General features: G+C 33.7%; 1 protein-coding gene across 4 annotated transcripts in view; it reads right to left on the reverse strand.

The window, feature by feature from the left end:
* LOC127072625 (complexin) overlaps positions 1-21,291 on the reverse strand; it is a 244,930-nt gene that overhangs the window by 15,019 nt on the left and 208,620 nt on the right. For all 4 annotated transcript variants that reach the window (XM_051013166.1, XM_051013167.1, XM_051013165.1 and 1 more), the window contains 2 exons: positions 20,218-20,381; positions 1,201-1,330 (listed from right to left, as the gene is read on the reverse strand). In XM_051013166.1, coding sequence (XP_050869123.1) covers positions 1,201-1,330; positions 20,218-20,381 — 294 coding nt within the window. The remainder of the gene's footprint in view (positions 1-1,200; positions 1,331-20,217; positions 20,382-21,291) is intronic.

Here is a 21,291-nt window from a genome sequence, read left to right on the forward strand (position 1 = left end):
GTCATTTAAATGCGGGTGGAATCACGTATCTCGATAATTTTAATTATTCTTTTGAATTTTAATTGGATTAATTCAATTACTAATTGGATGATGATTATTATTTATTTATATTAAATCACAATTATATATATATATATATTATATAATTATATGAGATAATAATATGATATTAATTACTATTATCATTGAATTATCCTTATCTTCCAATCTTAAATGCGTTCGTCTTATCGTCTTTCTTTTCAAGTTAAAAATGTATATTTTCAATTTTATAATTTATTATCTTTTGTCTCTTCAAATCAATGAAGAGATATAACTTTTTCCCCATTTTCTTCCGGTCGTTCGCGTTAATATACAAGTCACGTGTGTATAAAACAATTTATATTAATAAATATAAGTTTATTATGCAAGAATCTATAATTATTCTGAATATTCATCCTATCGTTAAGTTTCTCTAACATTTTATCGATAATCGTGAAAAATCATTGTAGCGTTTTGTCAATATAAATTTGAAAAAATATCCGGTATCGAATCGATAAACGGTAAACAGTATTCCGTTTATTTAGTTCCCACAAATGAACAATCGGAATGAGAATGTTCTCGCTCAACTTAGATCCTTTGTTTTGTCACGACGATCTCTCTTCACGGTCCGAAGAACAATGTTAGGCACACGACATCGACGCTGGTTAGATTCGTTCGTGGCTCTGGTTCTATTTCTCGAAGCGGTTCTGTTTGATTTCTACCCACGGCTCGTTAACCTCTCATCGATCAAGCCACCCCTGTTTCTCTCTTCCGTTCCCTATCCCGGAAGCTCTGTGCCACGCATTAATTCGTTGCCGCACAATTCGCTCGATATGTACCATGAATTGCGTACCCTCTCACACCCCCCTCCTCACCGTCCCACCATTACCTCCCTCCTCGATCCATTATTTACAACGTCGTTTCGACATCGTCGAAGTAGATATTTCATTCGGTTAAGCTCCTCGATATTCGTCTTCTCTATTTTATGTAAATTCAACCTTTTTTGCGAGTCTGAAGGTTCTCGCAGAAGCGTCGATGGAAATTTTATGTTTCGATCTGAAATACCTGATTGAATTTATTTTTTCCTTTAAAAGAAAAAGAAAAAAGGGAACAAAAAAAAATAGAAAAAAGAGAAGAAAAAGAAAAGTGGAGAGAAAAAAAAATGGAGGGAAAAGAACGTACTCGTTAACTCGTCCTCGTCCTCGGCTTCAGCCTCGGCCGCCAATTCCTCTGGCGTCTTTTTCTTTCGCATCAAAGGATTCGGCTCTTCCTGCGGCATTTCTTGGACCTCTTCTCGCTTCTTTATGTTATACTGCAAAAGTCAAACAAAGAAGGTTTTCGGAGATTAAACCAATGCTCGAATTAAAGGGATCGATTGAAATTTCACATCTGTGTATTTATTGTATACGTGTATATATATATGTAAGAATCGATAGGAAGCCTGATGACATTGTCCGGTCGATGCGTACGTAAATAAAGAAAGATAAAGAGAGTAAAAGCGTACGAGCAATAACAGTTAGTCGCAATTTGAAATCTGAAAAAACAAAACTTGTTATTCTACGTGTTACTCGAGAAGCTATAGATTTTTGTTTGTTTATATCTTTTTGTATTTTCCTGTTAATAAAAGTCTTTATATATATATATTTATAAATGTGTGTGTGTGTGTGTGTTAGTCTGTATACGAAGAACGAGTTGATAACAGTCAATAGAACTAATTCTGTCAATTATCTTTACAATAAAACAAATATCTTTTTTTGTTTAAATCATTACGTCAAACTAATAGCGACGGATATCGAATTATTCTATATATCTCGTATGTGGCTAAAGATAAAGGGATTTTCCTAGATTTTCCTTCTCATGACTCATTGCTGATATCGATACGCATATATCTATCGCTGAAAATACGAAGCGTTCGATATTAAACATAGATCATAGGCGTTAAGTCCCTTAATTTATCCGATTTTCACCGATCGGCTGTTTCGCTGATTGGCCGGCTTAATATCAATAATTAAACGGCACGTTGGGTTAGAGCTAATGCATTATGTCCACCTCAATTGTCTCCATTTCTGTCTATCTATCTATTTATCTATCTCTTTCTCTGTCCTTCTCTCTCTTTCTCTCTCTCTCTCTTTCTCTCTCTCTCTCTCTCTCTTTCTCTTTCTCTCTCTCTCTCTCTATCTCTCTCTGACCTCTATACGTTATATACATTACTATCACATTCATTAAAGTTCGATAATTCAGTGTACATTGAATCGTGGGATGAACGAACAGCGTCGCTGGATTGTTTGATAGAATATATCTATAGATTATATTTATTTTGATCAACGTTGAACGATCCATGTATTTCATTAAATCTAGATACCGAATTTATCCATAGTATTCTTATCCATTCTAATTATTATACTCGCGATTCGTAAACATTGTATAAAATAATTTTAAAGTAGTCTCTATTTCTACTTTTTTTTCTTTACATAATATATATTACATATACATGAATAACTATGGACTCTTTGTCTTTTACTTTCAATTTCGAAAATATTATAACATGCTTGAAATACGACAGAATATCTTTATCATTTACATTCTTATTTTGTCCCATTTCGTTTCGGCTCTCGTAAAGATCTATGTGAACGATATTTCTAATAAAATAAAAGGTCTAGTGAGAAAAGTCAGATATTTTTTAAGATTTATTTGTTCTATCTGGAATCAATCATCCGATTTTGAAATAGTATATTTGAATTGCTTCGATATTTTTTTTATGTTCTCTCGTATTACGACATAGAAACGGTGATGTCATGTTTGTGACAGTAACGGTCACTTTTCGAGTATCTCTCGTATGTTATTTGCCAACAGTTGCAATGACGAGAACGAGATATCTCTCTCTCTCTCTCTATATATATATATATACACATATATATATATCTGCGTATACAAATATCTATATGTATACGTATATATATATGTGTGTGTACATATATATGTATGTTATATTATATACACGTAAATGTATAAAAAGAAAGAAAGATATAGAGAGAGAAAGAGACGCGGAGGGAGGTACAGAGAGCGAGAGAGAGAGAGAGAGAGAGAGAGAGAGAGAGAGAGAGAGAGAAAGAGAGAGAGAATAGCATGAGCGTTAATACATATTACGATAGAACACGTACTACCATCCATCCGATGATGCTTTGTATTCTAGGGTACTCTCGTGGTAGACAATGAGCTCGATTGCGGTACAACTCGGACACGTCATTGGTAGTACAAGTACCAAACGCTGTGCGCTTACATGTACTATATGCTGTACCGGTGTCGTGTCACATTCTGCTATATATATGAATTCGTGTACATATGGCGACTGCGGAATGGAAAACGTTGATTTTAGACACTTCTCTTGCTCCCTAAAATCTTACTTTCTCAAAGAATAAGAATCTGATGAAATAACGATAACATGTAATGAGAATAATTTATATATGACGCCTTATTTCCAAAAATCTTTCTATTCATTGTTTTGCGTGTCTATATATATATATATATATATATATATATATATATATATATATATACATATGTACATATATGTGTTTAACGATCTATCTATGTATTGGTGATAGTTACAAAAGTACTTTTTTTCGTAGGATTCGTAGGGATCGATGTTACCGATGTGAAATATCGACGTGTACTTTAATTAAAAATCTGTCCGGACCGTTCGACGAAACGAGGTCGATCCTTTTGCGTTTCTACACGAACAGCTAATTGTAGTAGTTCGACGAAAAAGATTTCAAAGAAACAAAACAGTATTATATAGTATCTATATGTTCTAAACGAGATTGATTCTGGTTAATTTTACTTTCGTTATACTTGTAAACATATTTGTAGACGATATATGTAAGGGTAGATAAAGAGATGAAAATTTTCAAGGAAATACTTGAAAGTTGTTTTACGAAAGTTTATTTAATCGTTTTCTCGTAAAAAGCCGAGCAATCATTGTATACGAACAGTGTAATGGTACTTTATTAGTATTCACAGGGATCTCTCTCTCTCTCTCTTTCTCTCTCTCTCTCTCTTTCTCTTTTTCTTTTTCTCTTTTTCTCTACGTTCCTCGCAATCAACGTGATTGTCACATGAGTCGCGGAAAACGCTCAACCACGCGATCGTATACTATAGTTATTTGTAAATTGTTCGTTAACGGTAAAAGGCTTTCGTTTAAATTTGTATTCCGATTGTTGATAGGCGAAGGGAATGATAAAAAATCATCCGTTGGCTGTTTATCTCTTTATCGTTCTCGTCCTCTCTCTCTCTCTCTCTCTTTCTCTCTCTCTCTTTTCGGCTCGCCCTGCTAATTTCGTTAAATGGACGCTCTACTCGGCTAGCGAGAGAAGTGGAGGAAGCCGGAAATTAAACGGGGATTTAAATGTAACGCTTAAACGTTCTCCCCCTATGAAAATATTAGTATACGTGTCCATGTATTCGTCTACATCTACGTATTTGTATGGACAGTAATATCGTTTGAATTTTTATTCTTCCGAGGGCCAGAAGAGAAGTGCAAAGAATTACTTTGAACTTTTATGTGTTAATCGTTAATTAATTTTTCGATTTACTGTATTTCAAAATATTGTTTAAATACGAATGACCATCCTATTTCGTAGGAAAATAAAAAGACTTTTCTTGTTTCCTCATTTAATCTGGATAAAAATGTTAAAAGAGGATTAAAATATTGTGATCCTACTTAAATAATTAAATTTAAATAAATGTTCTGATTTATGCAGCGGATTTAACGATTTCCGATGAGCCTCGTACAAATCAACTCAATTTTCGTCTAAATTGAAAGTAAGCTCACGTAGACCGATGGCCATGAAGCGAATGAAAACGATCGGACGACATCCCGTATCAATTATACTCTATCGTTTCAATTGAATATGCAAATTAATTACGTTACATGGTACGACGTTCGATCCGATCATTGCACAACCGTAACAAAATGTTATGAGGCGATTAATAAACGATATCAATATCATTACTCGCTATCGAGGAATATGATTTTTGGCATGATACACTCTAATCGATATCACTGTGGGTCATTTGCGATGACAAGCAATGTGAAATAATCAATATGGCGTTAACATGAAATCTAATCGACATTTTTAATGTACGTATTAACTGTCGTGAAGGACATCGGTTCATCGACGATGATGATTTCAATAACAATTATAAATAAATATAAGAGAGTATCGGTTTTCCGTTTGTCCTTGAAAAAAAAAGAAAATGTTTAAAATATTATACATTAGTTGAAAATATCAATTTGCATAGAGTTATTACGACGAAGTGAACTATTTAAAAATATCATTTAAAGTTGAAGTCCGTTCGATCGATCAATCGAGATCTTTTCGAAAATCGATCAACGAGTCCTTTATCATAGTTTTTCTTTTCGCTCGTGACGCTGAGAGTGGGATTCTTTTGTAACTGTCAGCAAATAATTTCACCATGCCGTGTGTAGTACATGTGGGATATCGGGAGAATAAACAACTTGAGTAATTGCTTCTTTGTTCGGGCGCGTTCAATTACGAGTCGTGATTCAAGATCCGGATGGGAGGGAGGAAAGAGAGAATGGGTAAGTGAAAGGAAGTAGAGATTTGGGTCGAAAGAATTTTCAAAAGCCTTTACAGTTTACTTTCGTAATTTTTTGTTAATACTTGAACACATCAATGCAGTTGTATCAAAACGTTCAATTAAAATTACTTATTCTAATCGCATTCTTTGCATTTTTATTTCGTCAAAATAATATTACATAGTATCAGATGTCAATACTTTTGAGTCATAGGTATCGGAAGCTATTATCGATTCACGTTCGACTTTGACATCTCATTAAGCATTAAATTAAACGACACTTTGTAATATAAGTGGTCCTAACTTCGTTGAACGCGAGCGGCTCCTTAAGTACTTTCACGGCTGGTCGGGTGAACGTCTTAAAAGGAGTCAGCCTGACTCTATTAGGAAGTCGCCATATTGAATGCAGGGACTCCCTACTAGAGTCAATTTGACCCCAGTTAAGTTCAATCTTCTCTCTTCTATTTTCTCGCCGTCGAATACCGGCTGTCCGTTCTTCTCGTCCCTTTCGTTCTTCTTCTTCTTCTTCTCCTTCTTTTTCTTCTTCTTCTTCTCCTTCCCCATCCTCCTTCTCTCTCTCCCTTTTTTTGCCTTTTCCTCTTTTCATTCCCTTTTTTCTCTACTATCTTTACTCAACTGTCTTTTCTCCCTTCTTTTCCTTCTCTTCTACGACATCAGCTTCGACACCTAGTAGGAAGATACCCGTGTTAAACATGGTGAGACGATCGATCAGCCCGATCTTAATTACAACGTTGGAAGTTAATCACCCCTTCGAACATTTATGCACCTCTAACTAGATCGTATTGGTCTCGTTTTACACGCGTAGCGTAACACCCCTTTTAATGGAACCGCTTGAAAAGAAAATATTTTCCCTTTACGAGACAGGACACCGTTAAATTTTTGATTTTCTTTTTCTACTCATTTTCTTTTTGCTTTCTTCGTTTCTTTTTTTTTTCTTTTTTTTTCTTTCTCCATTCTTCTTTTCCTCATTTCTCTTTTTTTTATCCATTGATACTCGACGTTATTTCAAGAGGTTCCATTTACGGGGCACGACTATACAAGGTCTACAATTTTGTTGTCATCAAATAGAAGTGTGACGTAAAGCAAACGTCGTTTTTTACGAGTGTCACTTGTACCGAGATAGGAAGCTTCGAATCGTTCTCTTACCAATTAACAACGTTTACTTTAATTAATAACATTTAATTTGGGCTCGAGTAAAGTGCGATACTTACAGTTAGTTCCATTTTAACATAAGATATCTTTGATTTTATCTGCAAAAGGAAAAAGAGAAGAATAAGGATATTGTTTTATTTTATTTATTAGTTATAACAAAAAGATTCATGTAATTCTTTCTTACCTGTAAAATATTCATGCTCCTTCATTTTTATGTATCACTTTGAACTGAACGAAGATTCGATAAAACTTACCTTTCTGTCTCTTTTGATAACGGCAAAGCTAGTTCAAACGCGTTTTCGAGTGATTTAAGTTCACGTTATTTCGATCTATACATTCTTCGTTCAATATCCATCCATACTCTTTCTTTCTTTCTTTCTATTTCTCTTTTTCTTATTTTTGTCTACCCTACTCATAGTTCCTCTTAGAAACGAATTTCACTGCCATTTTATTGACACCAGTCAGCGTTCCCGAGACACGTCGATGTTTCTACGGGTCATGAATTTGCGAAATTGGAAAGCTGTCTGTCTCATCTTTTCTTATATCTCGCTTCTTCGTCTCCCCTTTAACCTCCCTTACCACCCCCACCCTCACACAAATTTTTCGTTTGCTTTATATTCTCGAGTTTCCTTTTGTCGTCCAATCGCTGATTTGCGAGACAAGGTGAAAGCACGACAGAACTTTTAAAATTGCAAAAATATTTCTAACTTTTGAATACCTCTTGCGGATATATAAGTTTTAGTAGCTGGCCAAACATTGTTAAATCTGTTTCTATTTTTCTTCCATTTCTTTTTTTTTTGTAAATACTAAGAAATATTTGTTTACTGAGAAACATTGCGAAATACTAAGAAATTTTTGTAAATACCGTTTACGTATATCTACTCTTTATTTTGTTTCTTTTCTCTATTATTGTTATTATATATTCGTATATTAGTTTATATGATTTAATATATCCTATAAGTACGTATTATTTAATAGTCGCAAAAATTAGAAATTAATTTTTCTTCTCGTACTTATGCTTAACTTTTTTCATAATAAATCCTTATAAAATGATTTCGAGAAAAAAAACGAGCAGATTGATCAATCAGTTTAGATCAAAAAACTATTATATTTCTCGTTCATTATTTTTCATTTCTATCTTTTTGAAGATCCATTGGAGATACATATAATTGAATGAATTTTCTCTCTTCTCTATCATAGTATATCATAGAAATGAGTTTTAAAAAATGCACGTCGGTGAATAACTGTAAGCTTCCGTATCTTTTGACATACGAAGGGTGCAATTTATTTCAAGCGAGTATCCTTCTTTTTTGTTGTTTCACTCGAATATAAATCTAAGGTGCTTTTGCAATTATTTACGGAGCTTTATGAGCGCCGATGATAAGTCAGTCTCAACTAAAATATTTTATTATTTCTATCAATGTTGCTTTTCTTTTTTTGTATGTGTGCGAGTATATATTAATCGTCGAGCGAACATATATACTCACTTTTTTACATCTATCAAGGAATCGATCGACCTTATTCGAATGCGATCGGTTACGAAGATATTTTAACTCAATAAGGCTTCGCGTTTATCAGTCTTCCGTAATTTGCGTTCGGGCATGTCGTTTACGTTATAAATAAATGAGGAAGGAAGCTTCTGGGATGAATATTTGTCACGTTTTCTCAACGTAAAAGTAATTATGTATAATTAGGTATTACGCGTTCACTTAAACGCATTATTGATTATTCCTTCAAGCAAAATTCATTTTTGATGTCTCCCCTTCTCTCTCTCTCTCTCTCTCTCTCTCTCTCTCTCTCTCTCTCTCTCTCTCTCTCTCTCTCTCTCTCTCTCTCTCTCTTTATCGTATAATTTTAATTGATAGGAATAATAAATAATGTAGTCGTCCGATCGTTAATCATTAATTTCGCTTATTATCATCGTCTTTCTTTGTCCTTAATAATACCTGTTATAATATCTCGAGTAACAAACAAATATCGATTTAACATTTAACTTCTCTAGAGATTATATAACAGGGTTTCTCAAATACCGTACATGATTTTTTGACATTTTCAATATTTCTGACATTTCGATTAAATCGATTAAATATTTAATCAAAATAATTGATTAGTTCTAACTTTAAAAAAATTTCTCATCAAATAAAATTATTCCCATTGTTGGATAATTACGAGAACCTTTTACACAAAACAATATTTTGTAATTATTAATTATGTTTATTTTGAATATACGATCGTGACTGTCTCGGATCTTTGACATTGTGATACGTTACATGAAACATCAAAGCTTGAGCACCTCTGACTCGTACTGCATCCTTCACACAACGTTTCATATTTCGCCTCGCGAAATTTGATGCCGGATATGTACGGCGAGTTTGCTTTTAAAGCCTGCCTGCTTCTACCTACACTGCACGCTAACTGCATTCGAGATTATCGTCTGCACTTTTGCATCGTCATTGGTTAATACTAGTTGCGTGCACACCTATAATGAACGACGAAGTCGTTTACCCGATTAAATTTTGTATGTGTAAGAAAATTGGTCGTACTTTTTTTTGTTCTTTTGAAGAGTAATATCGATAAAAAATAAATGTATACCGTATGTTAAATATTTGGATTGAATATTACGCCTGGAAATAGGCAATACTTTATACTTTGTCATATCTTTTTGTTCTTTTATATATTACATATATATGTGTGTACATAAATATATATATATATATAGGAAAAGAGAGAGAGAGAGAGAGAAAGAGAGAGAGAGAGAGAAATCGAAAAAAAATTAGAATTCGTGTTATCCAGTAATTATCTATATTAGACATCGCCCCTGAGAATAGGTAACATTTTGTACTGTGTTGATAATGGGTCAACATCATCCATCAATAAGACACTTTTTTAAATCTTCAAGATAAGCAATCTGTTTACGCTGTACATGCAATCATATGTTACTTACTGTTAGACTTTGAATATATTTACAAATAACTATAAAAAAATCGATCATTGTTATATAAAATAATTATTTAATGACTAATAAAAAAATCAATTCATGTGCTCTTTATTGAATATCTTTTATATTTTTATTTTCTTTCTACTCTCTTTTCCCATGTCCTTTTCTTCAGAAGCTTTTACATGACTTGCGAAATGACGTATGTCCTTTTCACGGACATTAAACGTGTAGGCGTTATATCGTGAATAGAATCATAGTCTACGGGGAACAGAAAGAAAAGGGGTTTTACCGGCGGGATTCGATAAAGTACATAATAAAGTACATCGACGCGTGTTGTATCGACGAACCGACACGTCGACGGAGGTCGACAACGCGCAATAATGTCGTTCACTTCCGTTATTTCTCGAGAAGAGGAAGATGTCGACTCGTGTGTTTCACTTTTGCTGCGATTTTCCAGCCAAGATAAAAAGGACGTTTTTATTATCGTGAATCCTCCGTTTGTAAATTTTTATTTTATTTTATTTTATTTCATTTCTTTTCTTTTCTTTTTAATATAGAGAAAATTGTCATAAGAAAAGAGAAAAGCTTCCAATGTGAAAATCGAATTGTATTCGGCTTATCGTTGGTAAATAAGGGAGAAAGAAGGAAAGAAAGAAAGAAAGAGAGAGAGATCTTTTTTTATCGAAAGTAACCTCCGCTTTGTCTGTCGAAGATTCATGTACATATGTATGTACATATACGTATGTATGTACAAGTACTTATTCATTAAAATTGCATGGTAACCCATATACGGCAGAATCGATGATATCGTTAAGATAATTTCTTCTCCTCCTTAAGCCGCACACGATCATCGATCGTACGATTCCCAACGATTCTCCTTCGTAGTTCTACCGCGATTTCAATCTTTTATTTACGCGATTATTTACGCGATTCCGTGTCCTTTCTCGTGCGTTCGAGTTTCACGATCGAACGTGCCGATAATGATAAATCAAATTGAAGTGAATTGAATAAACCTCGTGAAAATTTTCTCAAAAGTCTTTTTCCTCTGTTTATGGAACTTTTTTTCTTGTTTTTTATGTTCATCTTTTTTATGGCTATTTCTTTTTTTATCCGTCCTTTTATAAAGAACAAGTATTTCGATGAGATAATTCGAGTTGAAGGGAGGAACAAAGGAAGACACCGTCTTTCGCTAAAGTTGGTCATACTTTTTAACAAAGCCACGGCGAAAGTTCTTCGGTTAAAGGATAGTCGCTTCTCCGCCGAAGACGCGAAAGCTTTTAGATCCTCCCGCGACGTAAATTACAGCTGGCGCGCTGCTCTTTCCAGTCCGCTAAATTGACTCGCCGCTCTTAAGCGGCTTTACAATCCTACGAAAGTTCTATCCCGTCTATTCTAGCCTGTCGGCTATAAATTATTCTTTTTTTTTTTCTTCCTTTTTGTTGTTTTCTTCTCTTTCTCTCTTTCTTTCCTTCTTTTTTTAGCGATCCATTCCGCTTCGGCCAGTTGGGGTACCTGGCCGAGAAATTAAAAGTTTCGAGAAATTTTCTAGTTAACCTGTGAAACAAAAAAAGAAAGAAAGAAAGAGAGAAAGAGAAAGATATTCAACGAAAGATCATGGAAGTTGTTTCTTTTTTCGGAGCAAGAAAAGAAGTAAAGAGAATATATTGAATTGGGTCACCAATTATCGCGAATTTCGAATTTCGATTCTACCTATTATTTCCCTCTCTCTCTCTCCCTTTCTTCTTCTCTCTTTGATAGAAATTCTTGTAAGAGCCACAAGAATTGAATTTTTAATCAGGAAGATGTAGCTCGCTCCACTTCATTATATTCAAACGTCCCATTCACTAGGGCGAGGCGCGCCGTTTCGTCTCCATTGTTTCATTGGTAGCGTAACGAGACGACAGAACGTCTGCTGGAACTTAGCCAGCGTCTGGAAGATTTTTAATTAATTGTCCGAGTTAATTGAGGACCAAAAAGAAAGAGAGAAACACGAGATCCTACGAAAATTCTTTCCTACTTCCTACATCTTTTAAACGTCGAATTGTCGTCTTTAAATCTATTCTCTCTCTCTCTCTCTCTCTCTCTTTCTCTCTCTCTCTCTCTTCATAAGGCTACCTCCATTTTCCTAAGTGATTAAAAAAGAATATGAAAAATGAGTTGAAAAAAGGAAACAGAGACATAGAAGATCTTTCTTTATTCGTCTGATCTTCTTCCTTGCATTGTAAAATCGTCTATAGTGAATAAGAAAAGAACTCGAGGATCGAAATGATATTTTGTAATAAGAACGACGACGATCATTATGAGGTACATCGACAAATTGGTCTCGTGGGAGATGTACCGTCTGTTTCATCGTTAATTGCAGTTTCGAATCGTCTTTATCGACAACTCTCTCTTTCTCTCTCTTTCAAGAATCCTCTTGTTTTAGACTATCATCATATAATCGGATCTACTACGATTCGAGCTCGGATACGATTATCAGAATGAACTTTTTCTGTCTATAAGAACGTCGACCGTCAGAGATAATGGTTATTGCTCAATCGTCTACGTAACTAGAACACAAATTACTTGTTCTTATTCTATATACAAACAATATATAAGTCATGATCATTAGTTATCTACATGAAAAATAATTTCCGCTCCGCGTTCGTACTTTTTTCTTGGAAAGTAGAATATGGATTATATCGTAGCGTTATTTTATAAAAAAGTTTTTAGTTAGTTATTATTATTATAATTATTAATTGTTATATAATTTATAACAAATTGTTTCTAACAAATTATTAAATATATATATATATATTTATTTATTTGTTAGAAATAGAATCAAGTTCAATATATACTTACGAATTCGAGTTAATTTCAATATCTAAGTTTCGTCCCACTAATTTCCAATACTACTCTGAACCAATAATGTAATACTTGCAATATATTCAATCTATACAAGCTGGTTTCGAATTATAGAACGAATATCTGCAGATTTCGAAAATGTACTTATAAGTATTGCGATCTTAGAAAAAATCAAACCTTTAGTTTGATAGTAGGTAAATCAAAAAAGTAATCGAATTTTAGAAAGCAGAATTCTATAATTTTTTCTAAGTTTTAATTAATGAACTCTGTACAATGATCCGAATATGTGCTTAAAAATGTCTGTAATCAAAATTTCTGAAGAATACGTTGTCACTCATTAATCATGATAAAAATTTTTTCAAGAAAATTAATCGTTGTAATACTATTTCATACGAAATATGCTCATACGAAAATCTTGTATATTCTTATAATTTCAGTTATTCATTGTTTTATAATTGAATCATGCTTAAAGAGTACCATTATCGATTTTAATGCACTATTTATATGCGCATTAATTATATAACGTTAATTGAAAAAAAAGAAAATTAATTATGAAAATTGTTTGTAATAAATTATTAAAAATGTACATAATGGATTAACATCGATTATATAACGTTAATTGAAAAAAGAAAAAAAGGAACATTAGGAAAAATTATTATATCAAATTGTTTGTAAGAAATCGTTAATAACTATTTAAAAAACATGACGAAAAGATAGAGAAAAGTTTATCCTTTAAAACGGGTTTCGTATCAAATCTACGATCCTTAATTTTGGAGATAATCTCATATAAATTAAAGATGTTTACATTGACCTACTAACCTATAATATAATTCCACATGAATAGACACATTGACACAGTGACCTATATGAATTCCTCGGATTTACGCTAGCTTATCAGTTGGTCGACGTAAGCAGTTTTTTCTCTACTATTATACTACGCATAGATATATTAAAGACATATATTACGTACGAATTATAAATGGCGATGTTCCAAATCGATATCTCCCTAACTAAAGTCGTAAAGAATCGAAAAGAAAGTTGTTTTAAAATGAGTCTTTTTTTCTTTCTTATTAATTCAAAATTATTCGTCGTATTTAAAATATATGAAAACATCAGGAAAGATAGTAGATAGAGATATAGTACATATACATATATACACGCACACACACACACACACATATATATATATATACTATATTTATAATTAATATTATAAGTAATATATATATATATATATATACTATATTAATATTAATAAGTAAAATATATATGTATATATTAAAGAATATATTGAAAAAGAAAATTTTGTTATTAATCGATCAAACAAGATATCGACATTCTTTGCTATCTTTCGTAATCTCGATTTTATAATAAACGAAGTTGCCAACCGAACGTAGGATAGGAATCGAATGACGATCGTTAATAAACGATAAAAAAGGCCTCGCGGGCTTCTCATCAGGTTGCGTCGATGTTGTTAGCATCGTCATACTCGTCGTCGTCGTCGTCACCGTCGCTGTCGTTCGAATCCGCGGAGAGAATCCAATCGCGTAACGAGATATCGAGACGTGAGAGTTTGCTTAACGAGAGGAGATAATATTTCACAGGACGAGACTGCGGTGACAATTCGATGAGCTCGATATCGTCATTACGTTACCGTTCTCTCTGTATGATTTCTCCAATGTATCATCCTCGCCATCATTGTCATTGTCATAGTCTATGATTTCTCGTTGTCGGAGGTTTTAGACTCCGTGCGAAAACAGGTCTCGATTACGCTTTGGCTTGGAAATTCCCATGAGAGTGAGCGAACGAGTGAACGATCGAATAAGCGAGCTAGAGAGAGAGAGAGGAGAGAGAGAGAGAGAGAGAGAGAGAGAGAAAGGAGAATCGAATTGCGGTCGTAATTTTGTGGAGGAGTGGCCGAGCGAATGATCGCGAGTACCAATAATTATCCTAATTGCAGGCAATACGCGTGTCTCGAGTAAACAATGATCCTCAATTGGACATTCGTTGAATGTTCCACATGAAACCCGTGGAAGATTTCTTTCTCTTTGAACTTATAATATCCTTCAGTTATGTAACTAATCTTAGATGTTCCAAACTAGAAGAAATATTATTATTAAAAATCTATCGATCGTAATATCGTTCATCGATAAAATTCACACGTTGATATCCCAATTTATGAATATTTCTTTCTTTTTTTTTTTTTTGAAGGATATAAGAAAGCAAAGATAAAGGACTAATTATTCAGTGCTTTTAAAGGTTCATTAATCAATTGAAGTAATTTGTTGATTTCTACGAATCTCGTTAGACGAAACGAGCTAATCGTGAGATTTAATCAGGACTTCGTTCGGGTATTGAGAGTCCTACTATATCTATCCCTGTCTATCGCTTTACGTCATGTATTTCCTGCAATCTCTCTCTCTCTCTCTCTCTCTCTCTTTATAACAACCATCGATCTCATCTGGGTCATGTCAGAGCTGTTGTGATTCTGGCATACGACGGAAGAGAGAGAAAAAGAGAGAGACAGAGAGACAGAGAGAGAGAGAGAGAGAGAGAAAGAGAAAGAGAAAAAGACAACATCGTTGGATTGACAATGAGTACTCTACAATTTCGCCTGATATTCTCTTGTTTTTCTACCTTTTGTCCTCCTGTCCTTTCCGTCGCTCGATTTTACGGCGAACCAACATGAGAAAAAGGAATATAGAGAGATAGAAATAGAAAGAAAAAGAAAAAAAATCATAGTATTTTTAATATATCCGATCGTTATGCAATAACTCTCTACGTTTCTATTCTCATCCATAAGGCTACGTGCGCACTATCGATCAATCGCTAACGATCGCGTCAACGAAAGATCAAAAAACACAGATGACCGAAATTGAAGACTCGAATTTGTTAGTATAATATCCATCATAGTAATTTGTCGATATCGCAGCAACTGTCGAATGGAATAAATGTCGAGGAGACAGTTATAATAATAAAGTTATTCTCTCAAAAAGAATAAAAAGGAAAAGAAAAAGAAAAATATTAGATACATCTCCTATTACAAGAATCGAAATCGATACCAATATGAATTAGAACGTTTATTAGAATTTTTGCTGTATCCATAACAGTTATAACATTTTGTTCGGTTCTCTTTTCAGTTCTCTTTTATACAATAATTTGAAATAGTTATTTTTGGGATCGTTTTATTTTCTGGGCTTGCTTCAATTTTTGAATCTTCTGAATAGGAATCGTACGTAATAGATTTCTGATATTAAAAATGATTAAAACGAAAATAAAAATTCGTCTCATTTCTGTAAATATATATCTACTTCGTAAAGCTTCGTTAAATTAGAATGTTTGGTCTTAATGGTGAATTTAAGTAGGAGACGATCACATCAAATCTTTTCAAGGTTGCATTCGCTAATGTCTGAATCGTAACAAAATTGCTCGTAGTGTGTTTGATTCAATGTTTTTCATTGGTCACTATGTGATTGCTAATCAATTGCTTGTAAGTCGTTCGAGTTTTCGTTTTGCGGACGATTCGTTCATGTTATATATTCTCTCGAATACAATGGATGTCAGTGATTGATCGACAGTGCACATGCAGTCTAAAAGAAAAATAATGGGAGAAATAGAAAAAGAGAGAGAGAGAGAGAGAGAGAGAGAGAGAGAGAGAGAGAGAGAGAGAGAATATTTATTCAATTAAAACATTACAACGAATTATTAGCATATTTTTGTATTACGACGAATTATCCAAAGTTAAAAAATTCAAAAATATCGTCCTCGTTTCGTCTCCTCATTAAAAATGACAAAACTAGGTATGTTAAAAGAAAAAAAGAAAAAGAAGAAAAGAAAAGAAAAAAAAAGAGGATAGAAATAGCAAATAGATCTTTTCCAAAAGAATTCTACTTTGTACGGGTCCAAGGGACGTAAATAATAATTAGTTCTCGGTGTTGACGAAACGTTATAGAGCATTAGTGGAAGGATACAATATAATGGAAAAGAAGCACGAGTGGTATCATATGAGAGAAGTTACGTTTTTACCGGCGTGTATTTCGTTTCAAGTTTTTTCTCCTCTTCCGAGCACATTTTTTTTCCTCCCTCTCACTCTTTCCTTCTCTCTCATACACAATAGCCCGACCTTTTCAACACGGAGCGAACCAATTTCATTAATTACTCCGGCCGCGAGAAAATGCATTTGGCGTTGGTATTCGAGAGATGTTGATGGTGGCTCTACTACTGTTACAGAAAAAAAAAATAAATACAAAAAAGAAAAGAAGAAAGGAAGAGGTAGAAAAAAAGTGGTCGGAGAGAAAACAAAAAAAGCAAAAATAAAAAATAAAGAAGAAAGGTAACCACGGGAACGACACGCTTAAAGGAAACGAGTTACGCGTCGTGTCCGATAAACATTTCCATTTCACGGGCCTAGCTGACGAGCTTGCGTTTCGTTTCGTTTCTTCCCTTTTACTTTTTTTTTTTTTTTGAATATTTTAACACGCTTCCACAAGCGTGCGAGTCCTTTTGACTTGCTCGTTTGACTCGTTTTTAAATGCTAGAGAGAGAGAGAGGGAGAGTGAAAGAGAGAGAGAGAGAGAGGGGGGGGGGAGAGATAGAGAGAAAGTATGTTTGTATACGTAAAATGGCGGAGCTTTGTACTTAGCAAAACTGACATACACGAGAGTTTGCCGTTGCTCCAATTATTTATGCGTTTCAAAGTTTCAATTTCTTGTTTTTTCAAACTGCTTTATGTAGTTATAGTTAACGGAGGAGATCGGGAGAAAGGAAAACAACATTATCTCGTAGATTGTAGAATTTCGTTTAGCACTGGTCCTTCTATAATAATAATAATAATAATAATAATAATAATAATAATAATAATAATAACACTAACAAGAGAAACAATAAAGAATAATAATGGTAATGATAATATTAAGAATAATAACAGTAATATTAACGACAATGATAAACGCAAAATTGAAGAAAATTTTTGCTAAACTCGGACATACAAGGATTTATTCGAAAAATGATTATTCTAAAAATTTGTAGCATAATCTGTATATTCTTAAATAAAACCGATAGTATTCTCTTATAAACTTGTTTGGGAACAATTTCTTTGGAAGATTATCCATGAATGAGAATATTTTAAAATGATAATAATAATGTGTAATAGCGAATATAGATCGGATGATTTGATTGAAACAACGAGTTCGTTGATTATAAACGGAGAAATACATTTTCGTGGTTTCATTTTACATTTCGATAGAGAATTGCACGATCTTCTCGAAAACGAGCATTCTAACTACGATTTCTAACAGACCATCAGTTCGTAAGACAATGCTTATGATCGTTTGAAATTGTCTCGTTCGTGATCGTATATACGTCTCTACATACATATGTGTATGTATGTGTGTATATATGTATATAAATAACAATCCTTGAAACCATCGAGATTCAAATGGGTCGTACAGAATTGTACTCGTGCTTTATAATACATGCATCGCGTCCACCAAAAGTATTATAATTCATGTCGCGTACGATTATTTGCATGGCGCCTCGGAGAAGAGGGAGCATTGTCTCGCACGATGATTCCCATTGATCAAACGTCCAGAACAAACGAGAATCCAGTCGTTAGCGCTAATTAGCATGCCGATTATCGACGGTTCACCTGCGTACAAAACGTACACAGCCAACCAATCGTTTCTCGAATTATGCTAATATCCGAGAACGGCGAATTTCGAAATTTATTATTCTCGTTCGTATTCTGTTACGTTTCAACTTGTACCTTTGTTTTCTTTCCGAGCTATGTTGTTTCTTTTGTTCCGTAGAAAAAAATCTTTTATCGATGCTCTCGATAATCAAGCATGAAATACGAGTATTTCTCGATTACTATGCAAGTGAAGAAAATGAAGTTCTACTCGTACGATAAAAAAAAAGAAAAATATATGTTTTTCATATTTGTTATTATATTGAAGAAAATCTATACGTTTATAATCATAACAATCTATTTTTTTAATTAATTATTTAAGATATACCGTGCCGATATTTTATGATCGATTAAAAAAAAAATGATTACAACTTTTATAACGCCATATTTATTTCATATTTTCACTTTTCTTTCTCCGTCTAACGTTAACGATTCATAAAATATTTTATATTCCCGTTCAAGGTATACCGTCCACTTGGTAAGACGCATACGTGAATTTTAATTAGAATCTATTATCAATGATTACGCGTACGCATTAGCATAAGAGTTTCGTGACCCGTTGGTTAGCACGACACGTAGTTGATTAAAGTTATTATATTTTTATGCTTGATTTATGCTCGACGCTTGTTAAGGAAGTAGGCCGATGATTTAGAATAATTACAAGAACTCACTTTCTTAGATACCTGTAGCTTTTTTACAATGCAAATACAGTAATAATTAAATTGATAATGATTGTAATAATTTCTTTAATGTTTCATATCTCAAATTTTGAACGAAGAGAATTTCCAAAAAAATTTTCAAGCAATGATCTCTATAATTTATCTTCTCCTTTTTCTTTTTTTTTTGAATTAACTAATAGGATATATAATGAGTTATTCTTAAAGAATAAGAACGACTACATTTTGAGAAAGAAACATGAATGCAAAAATGTTCAATCTTAGATAGAAGAAGTATAGAATGCTAACGGAAGATAATATAACTATCATCGACGTCACTGATGCAGTCAGGTGTTCAGCTTAAGCTAGAAAAGATATCGTGAGAATTCAGAGTAATGGAAGTCATACGTCTCTACAATTTATTGGAATATCAATGTGCCTTCAGGATCACCCTCGTCGTCTCTACCACCCTCCGTACTAACGCCATTGCCGGAAACATGAACGTAACACCCGCCGTCGAGGGAGAATACGTATTTCAATGTAGACTTGGTGCTGTACGATGTGAGAAGATTTTATCATTCTAAGAAGTGAACAGAAATGAGGGTGCGAGGGGAGTAGTGTTGTACGGAAATAAGTGGGTGGTTTATGGGATGGGTTTGTTCGAACGATTGTTGGTATTCCAACAAGATATTTTCGTATAATTTACATGATCCTGTCGTATCATTTGAAAAATATAAAATAAAAATTTATACCCACAGATTGTACGCGTGAGCATATCGATGATTTAAAAACGTTAATAAACATTGTTTAAATCAAATCATTTTATGTTGAGATCGATAAAAAATACATTGAAATGGACGTTCAACTATGAAATATATAGAGGATGAGAGCTTAACGTTCGAACGATTTTACCGATAGAGGATTTTTTTGTTGGACGGTTTGTCGAAGGTACCCGATCTCTTCAATGGCTTTTACATTGGAAGAAAAACGAAGGCCATTTTTCCAACGAATCATGGGATTTCAAATATTTTTCATTCTTTTTAGAAAACTCGAGTGATCTGATCGATGGGTTGAAAGAGAGAGAGAGAGAGAGAGAGAGAGAGAGAGAGAGAGAGAGAGAGAGAGAGAGAGAGAGAGAGAGAGAGAGAGAGAGGGAGAGAAAGAAAGAGAGAGAGAGAGAGAGAGAGGGAGAAAGAGAGAGAAGGAAAGGAAAAGAGAGATAGAGAAGGAAAAATATGGAAAAAAAGGAGAAAGAGAAAGAGGAAAAGAAATAGAGCATCATTGGTAAAGTGACTTTTTCTGACCTTGTCTCTGATCTCCTGTCGCATCTTCTCTCGTTCTTCTTCCATCTTGCGATGTTTCTCTTTCCTCCTCTCCTCAGCCTCCCTGATGGCTTCTTGCCTTTCCCTTTCGGCCTCCTCCTCCTTCTCCTTGTCATCTTCGTCTCCTCCTTCGCCACCGACCGCTCCTAAACAAAGAAAATTTTCATCAATATTGTAAAACGATTTTAAATCGTTAAATCTCAGACTTATCGAAAATATTCGTACCATTTTTATTATTTCGAAAATACGCATATATTTAGATTCATTCGTTTAGAGTATTATAAAAATTCATATTTCAATAATAATTATTATTTAACGATCGATCAATTAAATTCCATCGTATCACGAACGATCGTTTACGCATATTCAAACGTAAATAGCGAATAATGGTTCTTATATCTTATTCATCGTTCGTACGTTGAATATCGTTGCATTGCTTCCTACGCCTTTGGTAAACCGCAAGTATCTTACAATTAGTTACAGTTAATAGACGAACACCGATACGATGCTATCCTCAGGGAACGGAGTCGATAAATGGTCTCGCTTACCATTAACACCATTCTCCTTGAATACTGTCCTTCAAATTAACTATCTATCCTTTCTTCTCTCACTCATACTCTGTTTCTCTCTTTTTCTTTCTTTGTCTCTCTCATTCTTTTTTTGTTAACCTCATGTATATTTTATAGGGTCCATTGAAATAATTAAAACATTCGTTTGGATTATTCGAATCGGTTTGTTAAATTTGTACACATCTGTGATGAGTAATTACAAAGCTAACAAGGTAAGAAGGAACAGAATTGTTTACACTTCAGTGTATAAATACCGACTGATGATTTGGAGTCAAAGCGTGTGTACGTGGCTAGATAAATAATAATAGATGTGTATATATATATATATATGTGTGTGTGTGTGTGTGTGTGTGTGTATATATACGTTGAGTGTAATAATAATGTAAACATAATACCGTCGGTAATCAATACGTTTTGATTTGTTATTAAAGGTGACTTCTGTCAATGGCTTTAAAGCGATTTTTTAATTTTATGTTTCGTTCTCTAC

Source organism: Vespula vulgaris, chromosome 2 (genome assembly GCF_905475345.1).
Source record: "Vespula vulgaris chromosome 2, iyVesVulg1.1, whole genome shotgun sequence".
Classification (NCBI taxonomy): domain Eukaryota; kingdom Metazoa; phylum Arthropoda; class Insecta; order Hymenoptera; family Vespidae; genus Vespula; species Vespula vulgaris.